Raw genomic sequence first — 20,030 nt, forward strand, 5'->3', positions numbered from 1 at the left:
TTGCCATCTTAACAGTATTAACTCTTCTGATTCATGACCATGGAATGTCTTTCCTTTTATCTAGATGTTTGTTATTTCTTTCCACAATATTTTGTAGTTTTCAGTATACGCTTTTGTTAAATTTATTCATAGGCATTTTATTCTTTATGCTGTTATAAATGGAATTGTTGTCTTTATTTCATTTTCAGATTGTTTCTTGCTTTTATATAGTGTGGTAGATCTTAAATCTGTTTTCACCTTCTTATTCTGCTTTCTTGGAGATTTGTTTTACCTTTGAACCCTTCCTATTGAGTTTTTCAATTTTAGCAATAACTTTTAAATTTTAGGAGCTCTTATTTTCTGCTTGTTAATTTCTTTATATTAACACTTTTACTTGTTTTTCAATGCACTATTTTCTCAGCTATTTCTGAGGGTACCTATTGGAAGTTTTATTGGTGTAGGTGAAAGTGTGTGTATCCACACCCCACCCCACACACCCTACCCCCAATTCTATTACCTGGATTTGTCTTTTCTTTCAATATTAGCTCTTAATTTATGTCTCTTTCATGTAGCAGCCCTTCCTCAAATGTATAGTATTACTTAAGTTGTCCATTATAGTTAAGAATGAGGAATTCAAAGTTTGTTCGGAGACTGTATCTCTGCAGGCCTGACATACACAGACTAGAGGGTTTCACTTGAGGGGCAAGGAGACCTTTCATGCTGGAAATGTGTTATCTGCTCAGAAGCTGATCATTTTCCTAAAGAGAAGTTTTTGACTTGTTTGTTTTGATTGGTTAGTTTTCTTGCTGTGGTTGGAGTGGGTGGATGGTCAATAGATGGCCTGGTTCTTGTCTTTTTGCTCTAGTGTGGAGGGTAGTTTGACTGGTCTGATAGAAACTTGAACTTTAATGCCCTCTTTTATTCCTGTTCTCCTCAGTTGAAGAACAGGTTGAGTATTTATGTTTCATGTGCCAAGAATTGCTACACATACTAAGTTATTAAAATCCTGCTTTCATATTCAACAAAATACAAGGCACATTGACATTTTAGATGACAATAATAGCTTTTCACCTTAAATTTACAGAAGAAGAACATGTACAGAAGTGAATGTGGGAGAGAAGTGCTTTAAGCAATGCTATATAGAAGTTTAAAGAAAGATATTACTTCCCTTTTAGAGGGAATTTTCTTTTTGTTATTTTGGTTTGGTTTGGAACATCTGTAGTGTTGAAATGATGTGCTATGAGGATAAGTTAGAACATTTGTTTATGTTGAGCCCTCTGCAACTCATGAATAACTAAGTATAAAAAAATTTCCCTGGAAGCTCATAGTTATGTAAATATTTTTTACCAGCAAGGCAGCACAGTCATTCCTGCCACTCCTGCAAGTTGCTATGCATAAGGGTGGTCCCTATATAAATATTTATTTTCTGTTTCTGACAGGAAAGAAATCTAACTTTAAACACGAAGAAAATAAAATTGTCATTTTGGTGTATTCCCTTGCTCATATAATGAGTGGTTTAGTTGTCCTATTTTAGGGGGGAAAATGGTAACATAGGATTTTGCTTTTAACAGGATCTTTCTAGTTTTTTTCTTCTACTTTGTGAAAATAACATTTAAAATTTGGATCAATATTATGCTTTTACCCCAGAAATCTCAAGACCCATTTTGTATTAAGAACTAAAAAAACCCTTATTGGTTTGTGAGTAGTTGGCTATATTTATGGTCATATTTAAAATGATATAAATATTATAGTTCATGAAAATATTAAAATTTAGGTTCAGAGATTGTTGATGCATTATTTTAGCACTTTATTGGTTATCGGAATAGTTATTTAGCACTTTTATGTACTAAATCAACAGTCTGCTTTTCTATTCTAAAAACTGATTTAACTGTTAAATAAATCTTAGATTTCCTGAAATAAGTTGGGATTTCAGAATAGTTTTTATTAATAATTCTAATTTTTAAAGTGTATTTTATCTTAAAAGTATAAATAGTTCAGATTATTTCAGGGCTTTCTTAATCACAGTAAACTAAAACATTAACTCTCTTCCTTTTTCCTTAATCAGTGCTAATTTCTACATTAGTTTCTTGCTAGTTATCTTGATTTGTTACTATACTAGTAATATTTTGGTTTACAACATACAGTGTTTCCTCTTACAAACATTACCTTATTTTCTTACAGTGTTTTTTTCCTCTTCATTATACATCCCTGCTCTTAAAAATTGTGACTCTAACTCATTTTTGTCCTGTTTTGCTTCAGTTAGCACCTCATGAAAATCTCTGAAATTAATGTCCAAAAGTAATGAGTGAGGCCTGATGTAATTTAAGGGAAGAATAAGTCATTGTTTCCCTTCAAATGTTTAATGCAGTTAGAATAGCTGCCAAATTTGTAAGTGGAGACTACAATTTTTTTTCACTGGCTGTTTCCTCTGTTGAATTATTATATTAAAACAAAAATGAAGATTTCATTGGGACGTGTGGAGATTTTCAAATATAAATAGGGAGAAATTTTCAAATATAAAATAAAAAGAATAAATAATAAAATAACCCTCCATTAACCTATCCCTCAGCTTTAACAGTGACCAACATGTGACCCATGCAGTCACATCTATACCTAACCCCACCTTACCCCAGCAGGATTATTTTAAAGAAATTCATTGGGGAACTTGTAAAGTAAGGATTAAAATTTTATTACTAGGTTTATATAAGAAATGGGTGCCATTCAATATGTCTGGGTAGTTCACATATGTACATGAACTTGTGTGCTGATTTATTTAGCCAAAAGGATAAATTCTGTTCTCAGTAGTGTTTCACTTAAGTTTATATTATTTTTAGAGCAAAAGTTTACCAATCAGAATTTAAAAGAACAACAAGCTAATATGATTCGACTCAGATACTTTTGTTCCCAGTTTGAATGTTTGCCTGATGTCCTCCTTAAAGAGTAGTATTAATATGTCAAACTAGATTTGTGTAACCTAACATAATTATGTTTATTCTTTTAAATAAAGGCTAATTGAGGATATTTTGTATTTTACATTTGTTTTTAAATATCCATTTGACGTAAGTAAAGGTTGTTGTGAAAGTGGGATTGCCATGGGTACAATCTAATGCTTTGTTAATTACTGATGCTTATGCATTTACTTAATTAGTTTGTTCTTATATTCTTGTGTGGTTTTTTTTTAGATCAAGCTATTATAAATATTTAGAGATTGCTTAATTTAGTATTTAGGAACCTCTGTGTTTTGAGTATTTTTTTTAATTGTACAAACATTAAACTGGATCTTACATCATACTACCCAAATAAATTAAATGTTTGCCATTATAAAAATATTCCATACTCAAAGAATATTGACAGAATACACAGAAGTAGAAAAAGGAAAGTAAATCATTCATAGCTAAATTTTACAAACACAGACTACTCAATATTTTGATATAATCCTTTCTAGGTTTTTATTCTTTGTTTAGATGATGTTTAACAACTATATTATATATACAACTTTTGTGTTCTGCATTTTTCACTGGCTTTATTTTATGTTTCTTTGTAAAAAAAAGTATTTATATTAGTTTGGAGAAGTTTAGTATTAGCTTAAAAATAAAATAGAGAAATATATATTCAGAGTTAGAAGAACTATCTTCTGTATTGCTCTCTTTAATACCAGCTTGTATTTATACAGTGCTTTATATTTTTCAATTCTGGTTTATTAAAATAATAAATTTATGGACCATAGCGTACCATACTGGTCTTTCAGAGGTGAAATAAGGTATTCCCTGACCTCCCAATGAATTTTTGGGGGTCAGATTTATTGACGTATGATTTACATACACTACAGTTCACTCTTTTTAGGTCTACAGTTCTGTGATTTTTGACAAACAGATGCTCATATAGCCACCACAGTCAATACATGGAATATTTTTATCACTTTTAAGGTTCCCTCATGACGCTTTGTAGTCAAAACTAGCCCCCTCTGCTGCCTAAGTGTCTGGCTATCACTGATTTGATTTTTGTCCCAATACTTTCACCTTTTCTAGAACATCATATAAATAGAATCGTATAATATGTAGCCTTTTGTTTCTGTCTGGCTTCTTTCATCTAGTATAAGGCTTTTGAGGTTTATCCAGGACATTGCATTATGTCAGGCAGTTCTTTCCTTTGTATTGCTGAGTAGTAGTTTGTTGTGTGAATGTACCACAATATGTTTATCCATTTACTAGCTCATGGACATTGGGTTGTTTCCAGTTTTTGGTGATGATGAATAAAGTTGATAATTACTTTCACATACGGGTCTTTGTGTGGACATATGTTTTCATTTCTCTTTAGTAAATACCTAGGAGAGGGATTGCTGAGTCACCAAAGCATTTTGATAGCCATTATCTCACTTGGTTGCCAAAGTCTATAAAGGTAAACCCAGCAATACCATTCCCTTTTTATGACTGATAAGCTAAAACTTGGTGTTACGTGGTGTAGCTTATGGGCTAGGACTTGAATCTAGATCATATAAGTTTAAGTCATTTGATAGCTACTAGACTATAATGTTTTCAATGATGATGTTTCCCTATTTTAGCAACAGTGCTAACAAATCTATGAGCTCTTGGCAACAGAGAATGGAAATATTTATCAATAACTGAACATCAGAATGTAAATAAGATTTTTCCTCAAATTAGTAGTTTTCATCTCTGGCCTGGAAATTTGGGAATTCATAAAATAAATTTTTACTATTAAAGTCTAATCTTAATCTTAAATGGGTAATACCTGCCCCCATTTATTTTGCGTAGAGGATAAAGATCTCACCACAACCTTAGTTGTATGGAGAATAAGATATTATGTTAAAGATGATTGAATACTTATATAAAATCTCTGTCTTCTCTCATTGAAAAATTGAAATTCTCTGTCATAGTCAAGGTTTTTCCTAATACAAATGTAATAAAATACATTTTAAATGATTAGAGCCTTCCTCAAAACTTTTCATCCTGGCAGATTTTTATTTCATATAAGCTTTTTAAGTAACTCACCAAATTCTCTCTAAATACCCATGCTGGTAAATATGTGATAGCCCAAATATAAATTTCTGTTTTCTTTTCCCCCCAAGATTTGTTTATTAAAATAGCTAACATACAATATTGTATTAGGTTCAGGTTTACACCATAGTTATTCAACATTTATATACCTAAGCAAGTGATCACTATAAGTGCAGCAACCATCTGACACAGTACCACACTGTCACAGTGTTATTGACTATATTTTCTATGCTGTACATTACATCCCCATGACTTGTTTTATACCTGGAAATTTGAACCTCTTACTCCACTTCACCTTTCCTCCTTTTTAATTTTTCAATTACAGTTAACATTCAATATTATTTTATATTAATATCAGGTGTACAGCATAGTGGTTAGACATTTATATAATTTAAGAAGTGATCCCCTGACTAGTCTAGTACCCACCTGGCACTATACATAGTTATTACCATATTATTTATTATATTTCATATGCTTTATGTTCCATGACTAGTTTTTAATTACTGACTTGTACTTCTTAATCCCTTCACCTTTTTGCTAACCCCCAACCCCCTCCCATCTGGCAACCATCAAAATGTCTTTGTATCTATGAGTTTGTTTCTGTTTTGTTTGTTTATTTTGTTCTTTAGATTTCACATATAAGGGAAATCACATTGCATCTGTCTTTCGCTGTCTGACACACTCCACTCAGCACAATACTCTCCAGGTCCATCCATGTCACTACAGATGGCAAGAACCCATTCCCTTCCATGGCTGAGAAATATTCCATTGTATATACAGAGGGTGTCAAAAGAATGTCTATACATTTTAAGAAAGGAAAATGTATTAAAATTGTAATACAATGAAGGACAGTAGCATTCGTTTTTATAACACCATCTTTTAGCGAACATCATACTCCCCATTGCTACCATAATTCAATTCAACTTCGAAAAGTAATACATGATAACATCTCTTAAAATGTGTACTTTCTTTTGCCCCCCACCCCAGTATGTACCCCCTACTCTATCCACTCATCCATCAACAGATACCCAGGCTGCCTCTACATCTCTGCCATTGTAAACAATGCTGCAATGAACAAGTGGATGTACATGTCCTCTTGATGTAGCGTTTCGGGTTTCTTTGGATAAATACCCAAAAGTCGGATTACTGGGTACTTCTTTGGCTCTTCTAATAGCTTTTGTTTTAATGTCTGTTTTGTCTGACGTAAGTATTGCTACTCCAGATTTTTTTTCCATTTTTATAAAATATCTTTTTCCCATCCCTTCACTTTCAGTCTGTGTGTCTCTTTTGATATGAAGTGACTCTATTGTAGGCAGCATATATAAGGGTCTTGTTTTCTTATTCATTCAGCCACCCTATCTTTTGGTTGGAGCATTTAATCCATTTATATTTAAAGTATTTGTTGATAGATATGTAGTTATTGCCACTTTATTATTCATATTTTTTTATCTTTTATGTGTGTGTGTGTGTGTAAAAGAAGTCCCTCTAAGATTCCTTGTAATATTGGTTTGGTGGTGATGAACTCCTTTAGCTTTTTCTTGTCTGGGAAGCTCTTTATCTGTCCTTCAATTCTAAATGATAGCTTTGCTGAGCAGATTAATCTTAGTTATAGTTCATTGTTTTCATCACTTTGAATATTTCCTGCCAGTCCCTTCTGGCCTGCAAATTTTCTGTTGAGAAATCAGCTGACAGTCTTATGGGAGCTCCCTTGCAGGGGAGTAACTGATTTTCTCTTAATGTTTTTAAAAAGTCTTTTATTGTCTTTAACCTTTGGCATTTTCATTATGATGTGTCTTGGTGTGGGCTTCTTCGGGTTCATCTTGGGACTCTATGCTACCTGGGCTTGTATATCTATTTCCTTTGCTAGGCTAGGGAAGTTTTCCATCATTATTTTTTCAAGCAGGTTATCAATTCCTTGCTCTCTCTCTCTTCTCCATCTGGTACTCCTATGATGCGAATGTTGGTACACTTGATGTTTTCCCAAGGGCCCCTTAAGCTATCTTCATTTTTTGGATTCTTTTTTCTTTTTTGCTGTTCTATTTGGGTGTTTTCTGCTACCTTCTAAATCACTGATTTGATCCTATGCTTCATCTAATCTATTGATTCCCTCTAATATATTCTTCATTTCAGTTATTATATTCTTTATTTCTGACTGGTTCTTTCTTGTGTTTTCTATCTCTATTTTTATGTTTCCTATCTCTTTGTTGATGTCTCCCTGAGATCACTGAGCAGTCTTATAACCAGTATTTTGAACTCTGCATCTGGTAGATTGCTTCTATATTTTATTTAGTTGTTTTTCTGGAGCTTTGTTCTGTTCTTTTATTTGGGACATGTTTCTTTGTCTCCCCATTTTAGCTGCCTTCCTGTGTTTGTTTCTATGTATTAGGTAGGGCATCTATGTCTCCTGGTCTTAGTAGAATGGCTTTATGTAGTAGGTGTCCTGTGGGGCCCAGTGACACAGTCTCCCTGGTCACCAGAGCCAAGAGCTTCAGGTGTGTCCATTGTGTGGGTTGTGTATGCCCTCCTATTGTAGTTGAGCCTTGGTTGCTGTTTGCATGTCAGTTGGAGGGATTGAACCTTGGGCTGATTGGTTGTGTGGCCTGGCCATGACTACAGTGGAGAGAAGCTGTTTTGCAGATTGACCCTACAGTGCAGGATACTTTAGCAGGGCTCTGGTGCCTACTCAGTCTGCCTTTTTGGGTGTGTCATCCTTGGAAGTGGCCAGGTGATGCTCCAGCTCAGTCCACAGCTGGCCACTCAGTGTGCCAGCCCCGGGACCTCCTGGCAGGAGATCAGCTGCAAGCCAAGTACAGTCACAGTCTATGCCCTGTCTGAGGCCACATGGAGTGAACCACAAATCAATCTGCAGATGGCTGCTAACCACACTGGGCTTGGAGGTGCCTTGAGAGACCAAACCACTAACAGGCCAGCTGTCACTAGTGCTGGCCTTGGAGATGCTCAGCCAGAGGTATGGAACGTGCCGAAGCCAGATGCTGCTTGTTTGGGTTTTGTGAACCTTTGAGAGATTTTAGGAAAGTTCATAGCATGAGCCAAGAAGGCTGTTTGTACAGGAAAGTCACTGGAAGTGGCTTGGGTGTATGTACCCGTAAGTTGGGTGGGATGAGGTCTCAGGAAATCACCAGGGTGGGGTGAATGAACAGTGTTAGCCAGGTTAATGGAGATTCGGATATGGTGCTGTCTGTGCTGCAGGCCAGGATGGGGAAGGGCTCACTAAAGAAATAATGGCTTCTACCAGTTCCTCCATCCTGGAGAAAGCTACCCCTTCAGCCTTCGCCCTGAGGCCAGATAACTCAGTTCCTCCCCATATGTCCCTAGCCCCTTTCAAGCTGCTGTCCCAGCATTGGAGCTCAGAGTGAATGAGTCCATCAGTGAGTAAGTCTGTGCACAGACCCTTTAAGAGGATTGCTTGGGACTGCAGGTGCCATTGTCTCACTCAGCCACAATCTCTGCTGGTTTTCACAGCCAGAAGTTATGGGGACTTCTCTTCTTGGCACTGGAACCCTGAGCTGAAGAGCCTGGTGTGGAGCTGGGACCTCTTGCCCCTCTGGTGGGTCCTCTGCTGCTGAGATGTCCCTCTTGATTTTTAATGGTCATACACGAGTGTGGTATCAGCTCTTTCCATGTCTCTGCCCCGCCTCCCAGTCTCGTGGTGGTTTCTTCTGTATGTCTTTTGTTGTAGGGCTTTGGTTCAGCAAGATTTCAGGCTCTTCTCAATGATGGTTATTCTGTAACAACATGGTGGTTTAGTTGTAATTTTGATGTGGTTGTGAGAGGAGGTAAGCACAGAGTTTACCTATTCCTCCCTCTTGACCAGAAATAAATTTCTGTTTGACATTTAGTATAAAATTTTTATTTTTTCCATCATAAGATTATTGAACAATGTAATTACCAAACTGTAAAGAACATTTATGATTGTCCTTCACACAGAGAACAGATGTCTTATTTTATTATTAACTTGGCTCTAACATGTAAGAGCAGAAGTGGTAGGAACAGCCCTGAGTCAGAAGACCTGATGTCAGAGCCCCAGTTGTGTGAACTCAGACGAATCACTAACCCATTCCTTCTCAGCCTTTTCCTCTGTACTGTGAGCAACACTCACACTTTCTCTGAGACGTGCAGACTAAGGAAGCAGATGATATGGTCATTAACTGGCTGAAGCAACAAAAGAATTAACTATTAAATTCCCACTCACTGGTTTTGCAACTCTTAGCCAATGACTCTTATTTTACCTTTACAAACAATGATTAAACTTGGGCAATAGCACTTCTAATTGTATTCAGGTACTGAGAGTGAAAGATATAATGCCTTTAATTAAACAACCTAAAGGATTATCTAAATTTAATTATAGTTTCATTCTCTCTAAGAAAGAGTAATAACTATAATTATTGAAACACTGAATTAATAAGAAATAAGTTTTGTATTTCTCATTCCAGTATTTAAAAAGCAGGAATATCTAACCAAAACTTGGATCAAACCTCAGCCATTTACTAACTGAATGATGTGCAAATTTCATAACCTTACTTGAAAATGAAGGTATTAACTACCTTGGTAGGGCTGTATGACAGTCAAGAGAATGCATAAAAAAACACTTAGCTAGTGTTAGTGATCAATAAAACCTACTTAGTGCCTGACCACTGCAGTGTACACCTGAAGCTGAAGCTGAATAATAATGAGTGTCAACCATAGTATTACATATATGTGGAATACAGCATAAGGATATGGAATACAGCATAAGGAATAGAGTCAGTGGAACTGTAACAGCTATGTACTATGTCAGAGAGGTAATAAGTTGGGAGAGGGAAGTTATCACTTTATGAAGGGTATGAACAATGTTACATTGTTTTGTACACTTAAAATTAATGATAAATAAATAAATAAATAAATAACCTACTTAGGAACTTTGGGGAGGTGGTGGCAAATGGAAATACTGAATCAGTCTTTATCTTGGGCTTCTGTAAATTTTGTGTTTTATTGTGATCACGTATTCCATACAACTGAGCAGTACTCAAGTTTCCTCAAGGTGAAATATATAGCCAGTCCAAATAGAAAATTGTACATTTCAACCATATTTTCTGTTTAAGAAGTGGAGACTTTGAAATAGTAAAATGGAAGATAATGAATTTTTGAGGGTCATGATAAAAAATGAGAAAGTGGACAAGGTGTGGAAGGAATCAACAATTTAAGGCCTGTTTCTGAATTTTGGTACCTAGAATGTATTATTATGGACCTATTAAATTATGTTGACAGATTTTTACCATAGGGAATAGCTTATTTTTTTAGAGCAGGGGAGTATACAATCATTTTGTTAGAAACGAATAGGAACTTAATCAGCATGGAAGGAATTTGTTTTTTTTTTTGTTTTTTTTTGTACTCTAGTAAATATTTTTCAAAGTCCGCTTTGGACATACAAATGTCTCTTATGTTTCTATGTATCTTTTGATCTCTTGTTTCTTCTTTGATGTGGTCATTTTTTTAAAAGTATGTTGTTTAATCTCCACATATTTGTAGTTTTTCCTGCTTTCATTTTGCAGTTGATATCCAATTTCAAAGCTTTGTGATCAGAGAATATGCTTGGTATGATTTCAATCTTCTTAAATTTGTTGAGGCTGATTTTATGTCCCAATATATGGTCTATCCTTGAGAATGTTCCATGTACACTAGAAAAAAATGTATAGTTAGGTGTTCTAGGATGAAGTGCTCTATATATGTCAATTATGTCCATTTCATCTAATGTGTCATTTAGGGCTGCTATTTCTTCATTTTCTGTTTGGATGATCTATCCATAGCTGTCAATGATGTATGTAGGTCCCCTACTATAATTGTGTTTTGGTCAATTTCTCCCTTTAGTTCTGTTAGTAGTTGCTTGGTATATTTTGGTGGTCCCTGATTGGGGACATAAATATTGATGACTGTTATGTCTTCTTGTTGTATAGACCCCTTTATCATTATGAAATGTCCATCTTTGTCTCCTGCTACCTTTTTTTTATCATGAAGTCTTTTTCAACTGATATCAGTATAACTACACCTGCTTTTTCTGATTGGAATGTCAATTTCCACCCTTTCACTTTGAGTCTATGCTTGTCCTTGTAGCTGAGATGTGTCTCTTGGTTAGGTTTAGTTTTTTGTCCAATCTGCTACTCTGTTCCTTTTTATTGGTGAGTTTAGTCCATTTACATTTAGGGTGATTATTGATATGTGAGGATTTCCTATCGTTCTATCTTTAGTTTTCCGGTAAGACTGTGTCTCCATTGTTTATTTGCCTTTTTGTTGTTGTCTGTTATTTCTGTGTGGTGGTATTCTATGATTTTACCCTCTGTTTCTTCTTTTATTACATTATATATTTCAGTTCTAGATTTTTTTTTTGAGTGGTTAGCATTAAGTTTATGTAAAAGAAAGTTTGATATTTAGATTATTCCATTTTCTTTAGCATGCTTACTTTCTCCATTTCCATATTCTGGTTCAGGCCTTTACTCTCTCCCCTTTTATGTTTTGGTCACCACAAATTATCCCTATTGATGCTGGTCGAATAACCTCCTTCAGTATTTCTTGTATTGCAGATCATGTGTTAGAAAATTCCCTCAGCTTCTGTATGTCTGGAAAGTTCTTTATTCCTCCTTCATATCTAAAGGATATCTTTGCTGGATATATTATTCTTGGCTCACAACTTCTCTCTTTCAATAGTTTGAATATTTGGTTCCACTCCCTTCAGCAGTAGAGTTTCTGCTGGAAAATCTGATGATATTTTAATGGGCTTTCCGTTGTAGGTTACTGTCTTCTTTTCCCTGGCTGCTTTGAGGATTCTTTCTTTGTCATTGATTTTTGACAGCTTCAATACAATGTGCCTTGGAGAAGGCCTGTTGGGATTGAGGTAATTAGGTGTTCTATTTGCTTCTTGGATTCGAGGATCCAGTTCTTTCCACAAGTTTGGGAAGTTCTCATCATTTATCTTTTTGAATATATTCTCTGTTCCCTTCTCTCTTTCTTCTCCTTCTGGTATGCCCATTATTCTTATATTGCTCTTTCTGATGGAGTCAGAAAGTTCTTGGAGAGTTCTTTCATTTCTTTTAATTCTCAAGTCTCTTTCTTCTTCTATCTGTGTCATTTCCAGATTTCTATCTTTAATGTCACTGATTCTTTCCTCCATCTGGTCAACTCTACTACCTAAGCTGGCTATTTCATTCTTCATTTCTTCTATTGAGTTCTTAATCTCCAGAAATTCTATTTGGTTCTTTTTTAAAATTTCAATATCTTTGGTAAAATGTTCATTTTGTTCTTTGATTGCGTTTCTGAGTTCATTAAACTGCTTGTCTGTATTTTCTTGCATCTCATTGAGTTTTTTAAGAAGTGCAGTGTTGGATTCTCTGTCATTTCAGTCACATATTTCCATGTCTTTAAGTTCATTTTCTGGAGACTTTTATTTTCTTCCCAAGTTGTCTTGTTACCTTGGTTATTCGTGGCAATTAATGATTTATTATTTGTCTTTTAGACACCATGTGTTTCAGCAGTTCTGGTTACTCCTGCAGGAAACCATCCAGATAGGTGGGGACAGGGGCGGGGTGAGAGGTGGCCCAGAGCAATGGCGGCGACCACCACCACAGCCGGTCCCGCTTCCACAGCTCCCTCCCCTTTGCCAGAACTAGTTGGGCTGCGAGTTTGTGTCTGTGGACCATAGTTCTCAGAACTGCAAATGTTCTATTCTTTTGATATGACACCCCTACTGTTCTGCTTCTAGCACCGGGCAGGTGGGGGCGGGGCGAGCTCTGGGAGGGTGGGGAGGGGGCGGCTAGTCTTAGTGCCTAAGGCTTCCGTTCTCTGCTCGGCAGTGAGGGCTTAAACCACCGTTTTCAGCCTCCTTCCCTCAGTCTTTGCTCCGAGGTCTCCGCTGTGAGCGTTGGGTTCAGCTGTGTTATATGCTGCCCCCTCAGCCCTGTGGGCCATAAACGGAGCCCTAGCAGTCCGAGTTCTTCCCTCTCCCGCAGCTGTGGTAGTTCCGGGATGCAGCGAGCTCGGAGCACTGAGCTAGGTCTGTGTTCTGCGCCTGTGTGGCTCTGTCTTCACACTTCCCCCTTCCTTCCTACCCTGCTCGTGCAATTTGCCCACCTTTAGGTGAATTCAGTAGTGGGCCTGGTAGGCTTGCCTGTGCAGGGAGTCCTTTGTGGAGTTATAGTTGTTCAATTTGTTGTAAATTCCAGGGGAGAATTCAAGAGGCTCACCTCATGCCGCCCTTTTGATGATGTCATCCAGATTCTGCTAATTTAAATGAAGTTATTTTTTTCTGTGATTCTTGATTCATCACAAAGAGTTACATTTTGAGTTTTTTTTCTTTTGTATTTCTAATACTTAGATTCAAAGCACTTTAGAAATGTTTTTTATACCGCGTTTCCCTGAAAATAAGACCTAACTGGACCCTTGGCTCTAATGTGTCTTTTGGAGCAAAAATTAATATAAGACCTGGTATTATATTATATATTATATTATATTATATTATATTATATTATATTATATTATATTATATTATATTATATTATATTATATTATATTACATTAATACCCGGTCTTATTTTAATACAATATATGACCGGGTCTTATACTTTGGCTCCAAAAGACGCATTAGAGCTCATGGTCCAGTTAGGTCTTATTTTTGGAGATACACTGTATTTAGAAACATTCATCCTAAACACAGTTTTCTTGCTGTCAAAAAATTAAAGTATGTATTTCCAAATATGTCTATGACCCAAAATTATTCAATAGTGTGAGTTTGAAAGACATGTTAAATTGAATAGAAAAGATGAATTACCCGATGAGCTGCACATAGCTGTTATTCATAATTATTTACCCATGGAAATGCATTGTTTCCTTTTTTTTTTTATTTAATCTTCATAAAGCAAATGATTACCATATATTTCTGCTTTCTTGATTTGCAGTTAGGTTTTTGAGATCCTAAATGTCATATATTAAATTTGCCTGGAATTTTCTCCTGGAAAGTGAGAAGTTATGTGTGTTTTAAAAATTGAAAAGGCACGAATGGTGACTAAAAGGTTGGTTTGAAGATCTCATTTTCCATATTTCCCAATCTCCTAAAAAGAATGCTGACATGAGTTAAATGAAGAATAGAGATTTTTTTAATGTAGTCTAAACTTATTTCTTTGCAAAATTTCTTAATTTATGTGATTAAGTTTCATTAAGACAAATTGTTTTTTAGTCTTTTCTGTAGTAAGATTAAAGAAAAAATAATATTAGCTAGCATATTGTTACTTGGCATTCAACCAGTTTTAGCAGTCTTTTTACTAGTATAGTAATAAAGTTTATCTTTAAGTCATTTACCCCATGTCTCAGCTTCCTGTAGCCTCTCAGTTTGTAGTCTATCAGTAAATTATAATCATTAAGTACATTACTACTGTACATTATTCTATCACACTGACATATAAAAGTACAGGCATCTATTAAGAGGGTATGAAATGGATTTAATCTAGAGGGTTAGATAATCCAGGCAAATTCAAGCAACTTTTAAATAGTCATAGTTTAAACCTTCCATTAGTTAGCAATAATCTTAGGATATCACTCACCCTTTCATTCCAATTTAAAACACCTCACAAACACTTGACAGTAAAAGGCATAATGAATGCTTCAAAAACTCAGATTTCTCTAATGGAAACTATTAAATTGGCATTCATTTTATAATGATTTAGCATAACATACGGTAATTCATTTAACGGGCTACCATTTGAAAGCTGTGATAGGAAAAAGGAGAGACATGTTCTTTGAATAAATTCGTTATTTTTCTAATTTTCCTGAGGTAAATAGGTAATGTAAATATTAGCAACTAAGATAAGGGATATTTTTATGTAAAATGTAAATTAAAATTTAGAAGAAGCTTTATTTCTTGTGACTAAGTGGCAATCTTTATAAAACTAAAAGCCAAAACGTATCAATATCCTTAACTCTGACAGTATTTGCAAAAAAATGTATACTCAGAAAATGTTTTCTCACTCCAAAGACAGGACAGACAGGTTTTTGTGGAGAAACAAGTCACAAAGTATAGATTTGGCAACTGTGTTGTTCTAGATTTCTAAGTAAGTGTGAACTTGTCTGAATCAAGCATCACCAGATGCTTTTATGATGAAGCATCTATACTTCTCAGAAAGTCCCTGTCCTTGTAGTCCCTCTCTTTGTAAAAGTTATCTACAGTCTGCATTACATGAACATGGCCTGACTTACAGAACTCCACAGTACTGAAATATCATAACTTGCACATATTAGTCTCAGATTGTCATGTAGAGTGTCATGTAGAGTCTCTGGTCCCACTCCCCACATAAGAACGCTGGATATGGCAAGCCCAAAAAGGAACACCCACGGAGCCATAGATAGGGGAGTCATACCGCTATAGTTTCGCTGGCGGTTGGGTTGGAGACACAGGAAGCAGGAGCCACATGATCCACATTCCGCCGGCTGCTTCTCTGCCAAAACACAACCAACCAACCAACCCCTTGCTAACTGCAATACACCCTGCTAACTGCAGTCTGTGCTTGCCAGACACCATTTTCTTGCTAGCCCCCCCATTTTTCTGCTAGCATAGCCACGGCAGTTATATTAGTGGCCAATGGCTCACTGGTTACAGCTAGCTATAACACTGATTATAGCCATCCAAACACAATTGATGGCCATTTATGACCTGAGCCAGCACCTTTCCACGTGATGCCGAGAGCCTGGAAACTGCACTCCTGGCTCTGTCCCCACACAGATGTACATGAACATCAAAGTAATGAGTTAGAATATAGCACAAGTATTGATTCTAGAAAGTGCTGTGTAATAGCTAGGGGACTTTTGAAGGAAAAAAAGAGGAATTAAATATCAGTGTTTATTATCAGTGTGATTAAACTATCAATTTAATTAAATATCAGTGACAAAAAATCATGTCATATTAGAATGACTAGAAATGTAATAAGATGAATTTAATAGGAATAAATATTATGTTTTATGTTTAAGTTTTAAATTATATATGGTATCCATAACCCAGGGAAAGCTAAATAGGCAATGGTGGCTACAGAATTTCCCTTTAAATTGAGTTTAAGGAGTGCCTTAGGAGTGGCTGTCTGGTGACAAAGGCTAAAGGAATTATCTTGAATCTTCATTTACGAAACAACCTGTATTAATTAGCTTTCATGGAATAATAACAAACCACCCCAAAGTTTAGTGGCTTAAAATATCCGTTTATTTAGCTCTTGTTTCTGTGGGTTGGTAATTTGGGCCTATGTCAGCTAGGTGGTTTTTCTGGGCTCATTCCTGTGTCTGTTGTCAGGGGCTGATTGGTTGGAGGCTGGATGAGCTAGTAGTACTTCAGGTGGATTGACTTGCCTATGTGGTCTTCTCCCAGGCTACACGTGGCAGTGGGGCAAAATTCTAGGAGAAAGAATAGAAACATTCAGTAGTCTTGGGGCCTAGACTCAGAATAGATAGATGTTACTTCCACCAAATTCTGCTGATCAAAGCAAGTCTCAAGATAACCCTATATCCAGGCAGTCTGGAAATAGACACTGCCCCTTGATCAGAGAAGTTACAAAGTTACATTGTTAAAAGGGTGGACTTTGGGAGGTGAATAATTGCTGCCTTGTTTGTAAACAGTCTGTCACACCAAGCACACTGTTTTAGTATGTTGTAGATCAGATGAAAATAACGGTTTTTATGATGCTTTTGTTTATACTCTATATATTGAGAAACCACAGCTCCCACTACAAGTTGTCTATTCATTTAGATTAATTTGAACAATGAATCTAATAGCTGAAAAGCAGATTTCGTGCTTGTACTAAATTATTTTTTGAGGTGTTTTTGGGTGGTAAAGTTATGGGTTATAAAATATAATATTTTATTTCATAAAATGTTTCAAAATAAGATAAAAGCATCCAGAACATGTTCACTGAATGTGTCCAAAAGAAAATATAAATCTACTTGACATTGTAGGTATTTATGTTTTTGCAAATAGTTAATGATCTTTAATTAAAAAGTGTATCAAGGGTAAATTACTATAAATGCAAATATTGTGGTTTTTTTACTGCAAAATATTAAAAATTTTAAATACAGTTATTTGGAATTTTAAGTTTGAACATCTGTCTTTTTTTAGGAGCTCTGCCAGTGCCGTCCTGGTGAAGGAAATTGTTCCTGCTGCAAGGAGTGCATGCTGTGTCTTGGGACCCTTTGGGATGAGTGCTGTGATTGTGTTGGTAAGTTGATATGTAGTAAAGTTTCTTAATATTTCCTATCACAGAATCCTTGACTTTAAGAGACCTCAAAGAATATAAATGGATTTTATATGTATAGACTAGTGTGTGTATAAGTAGGTGTATAGAACATTATATTATTGCATTTGCTTGTATTGGATGTGTATTTTTATAGAAATATATGTGTATTTTTATAGAAAAAGGTCTAGGAGGAAATTAAAAGTACTTATGTGTGGGAAGTAGGAGTAGAAGAACAGCAGGGGATTTTTTTACTTTTTATTTTAAATTTCTTATACTGTTGGATTTTTTTAAATTGGGGAATATTGGGGAACAGTATGTTTTTCCAGGACCCATCAGCTCCATGTCAAGTCATTGTTTTCAATCTAGTTGTGGGGGGGCGCAGCCCAGCTCCAGGTCAAGTCTCTGTCCTTAATCCAGTTGTGGAGGGCACAGCCCAGCCCACTGGCCCATGTGGGAATCGAACTGGTGACCTTGGTGTTATGAGCACTGTGCTCTAACCACTGCGCTAACCGGCCGCCCCTTACTGTTGAATTTTTTATAAGAAGCATGTGTTATAGTTGTGAATGAAAAATAGGTACTTAGCATATTAAAAATAGATTATCTTCCTTTAGATAAAATTTCACTAAAAGATCCTTGAGAAACTAAAAGCTATTTTTATGGACTTTCTGAGGAATAGCCTTCAAGATGTATTAAATTTTAAAAAAAAGGTGTAAAAGTGTATTTATAGAATGCTATCATTTGTATTTTAGAAAGAAAACTTACACACATAGACTGTTCCTTGGAGATACACTCATCATCGTCTCTCCAACCAGTTAACTCTTTGTCATCTTTAAAGCCAAAGTTCAAGTATCTCCTTGTCTCAGAAACCTTTCTCATTTGACTGAGATAGGATCCTCTATGCTATTCAGATTGTCTGCTTCTGCTACCAGAAAAACCACCTAGCTGACATAGACCCGAAAATAAGACGTAGCCGGACAATTAGCTCTAATGTGTCTTTTGGAGCAAAAATTAATATAAGACCCGGTCTTATTTTACTATAGTATAAGACCGGGTCTATAACATCACATCACGTCACGTCACGTCACATCACGTCACATCCCCGCACGTCACGTCACATCACATCACGTCACATCATGTCACATCACATCGCCACATCGCCACATCACACCACATCACACCACCACACCACATCACACATAACACAAATAACAAACATAACAACATAACATAGACTATATATAATATAATATATACTGGGTATAATATAATATATAATATGGGTATAATATAATATAATACCAGGTCTTATATTAACTTTTTCTCCAAAAGACGCATTAGAGCTGATTGGCTAGGTCTTATTTTCAGGGAAACACTGCATAATTGTTATTTTGCATGTCTCTTCCAATACAGTATAAAGTCCCTAAGAAAAGATCTAGTGTCATATTGATCTTTTAAAATTAATCTCTATTTTTATTAAAGTGGGATAGTGCACATACTGTGACATGCTTCTTCCTCCCAATCCTTTGGTCTTGTGCAAGAGACAACCACTTTCATCTCTTTATTATTGTATTACTTCCATAATTCTAAATACTATTCTTATATATTATTCTCTTGATTCTTTGATTTTAAAAACTGTTGGCTTCTTGAGAGAGATAATGATTTCTCTCTCTTACCTCTTATCTTTCCAATATAGTTTTATCACTAGTTCTAGTTAAATCAGTAATTACTTTAACAATCCATTGAATAAATTAGTATTGTATACTAGTTTTATGTATAACAGTGTAATTACTAATTTATTAATGAATAATCCTATTTGTCTTTTTGTATTAGAGAATGCTTCCTCAGAGAGTTCCTAATCTTCTAGGCTTTGTATTAATGTTTAAAATTTTGGCTTTCATTTTTAATTTCCAAGAGCCCTTCTCTGACTCCTTTTTGGGGAACATACTTTCTTGTTTTGTAGATATTTTTCTTATCTTTCTGGAACTGTTAATTATGGAGTTTGGTTGTTGTTGAAGTTTTTCCTTCTACTGTTTGCACTGTTTCCAATTCCTCAAATATCTAGTGATCCTGGGCAGTCTATTCGTGTGTAAAAGTTAGTCACTCTAAGGCTGACTGGAAGCCCCATGCTTGTAGATAGGATGTGGAATCTGGTTTGCCTTACTCTCAGATGATTGGAAGATGAGCTGGCTTTTTCATCAAGGAGCCCTCTATCTCAGTATCTGTAGACCTTTCCCTGTGGGGTTGTACAGTTTTTTCAGAGAAGGATCTTTGAGTTTCTTGCCTGGAGTGGGGGTGGAGTAAAATATGGGTGGCGCAAATATTCTGGGATACTGAGGGGTGATGTTCAGTATTCAGTAAATATACTGTCATTGACTTTCCTTGTTTCTTTCCATCTTCAATTCCACCCTCCGCAATATTTGTTGTTCCTAGTCCAGGGCCTCTTTTGTTCAATTTCTCTAGAGAATAGCTCTCTCGTTTCGTATAATTGTTGTGGGGAAGAAACACAGGGACCTAGACATGTACCCCTCAAAATAAGCTTGCCTCTGCAATACCTGGTGTCTCCAACTCCAGAGTTTTTCCAGAGTTCTGTGGTTACATCTGCATGGGAGGGAGACTGCTTCATCAGTTACATTTAGCTCTTAGGTTCTTCCAAGGTGGAGTTAGGATTTCAGTTTCTTGTTTTTCCTTATTGTTTTGTAGTGAATTCTGAAAGAACCAGGACAGAAGTCTCTTTTCCTCTCTTGTCTTAGATTCATCTTGGCATCTCTAACAGATAGTA

The 20,030-nt window shown here is 35.8% G+C and overlaps 1 protein-coding gene across 4 annotated transcripts in view; it reads left to right on the forward strand.

The window, feature by feature from the left end:
- The window catches only part of TWSG1 (twisted gastrulation BMP signaling modulator 1), a 59,884-nt gene that overhangs the window by 11,385 nt on the left and 28,469 nt on the right, over positions 1–20,030 (forward strand). For all 4 annotated transcript variants that reach the window (XM_081079031.1, XM_081079030.1, XM_081079028.1 and 1 more), the window contains exon 3: positions 17,134–17,233. In XM_081079031.1, the coding sequence (XP_080935157.1) occupies positions 17,134–17,233 (100 nt within the window). The remainder of the gene's footprint in view (positions 1–17,133; positions 17,234–20,030) is intronic.

Source organism: Rhinolophus hipposideros, assembly GCF_964194185.1.
Source record: "Rhinolophus hipposideros genome assembly, chromosome: 17".
Taxonomy (NCBI): Eukaryota; Metazoa; Chordata; class Mammalia; order Chiroptera; family Rhinolophidae; genus Rhinolophus; species Rhinolophus hipposideros.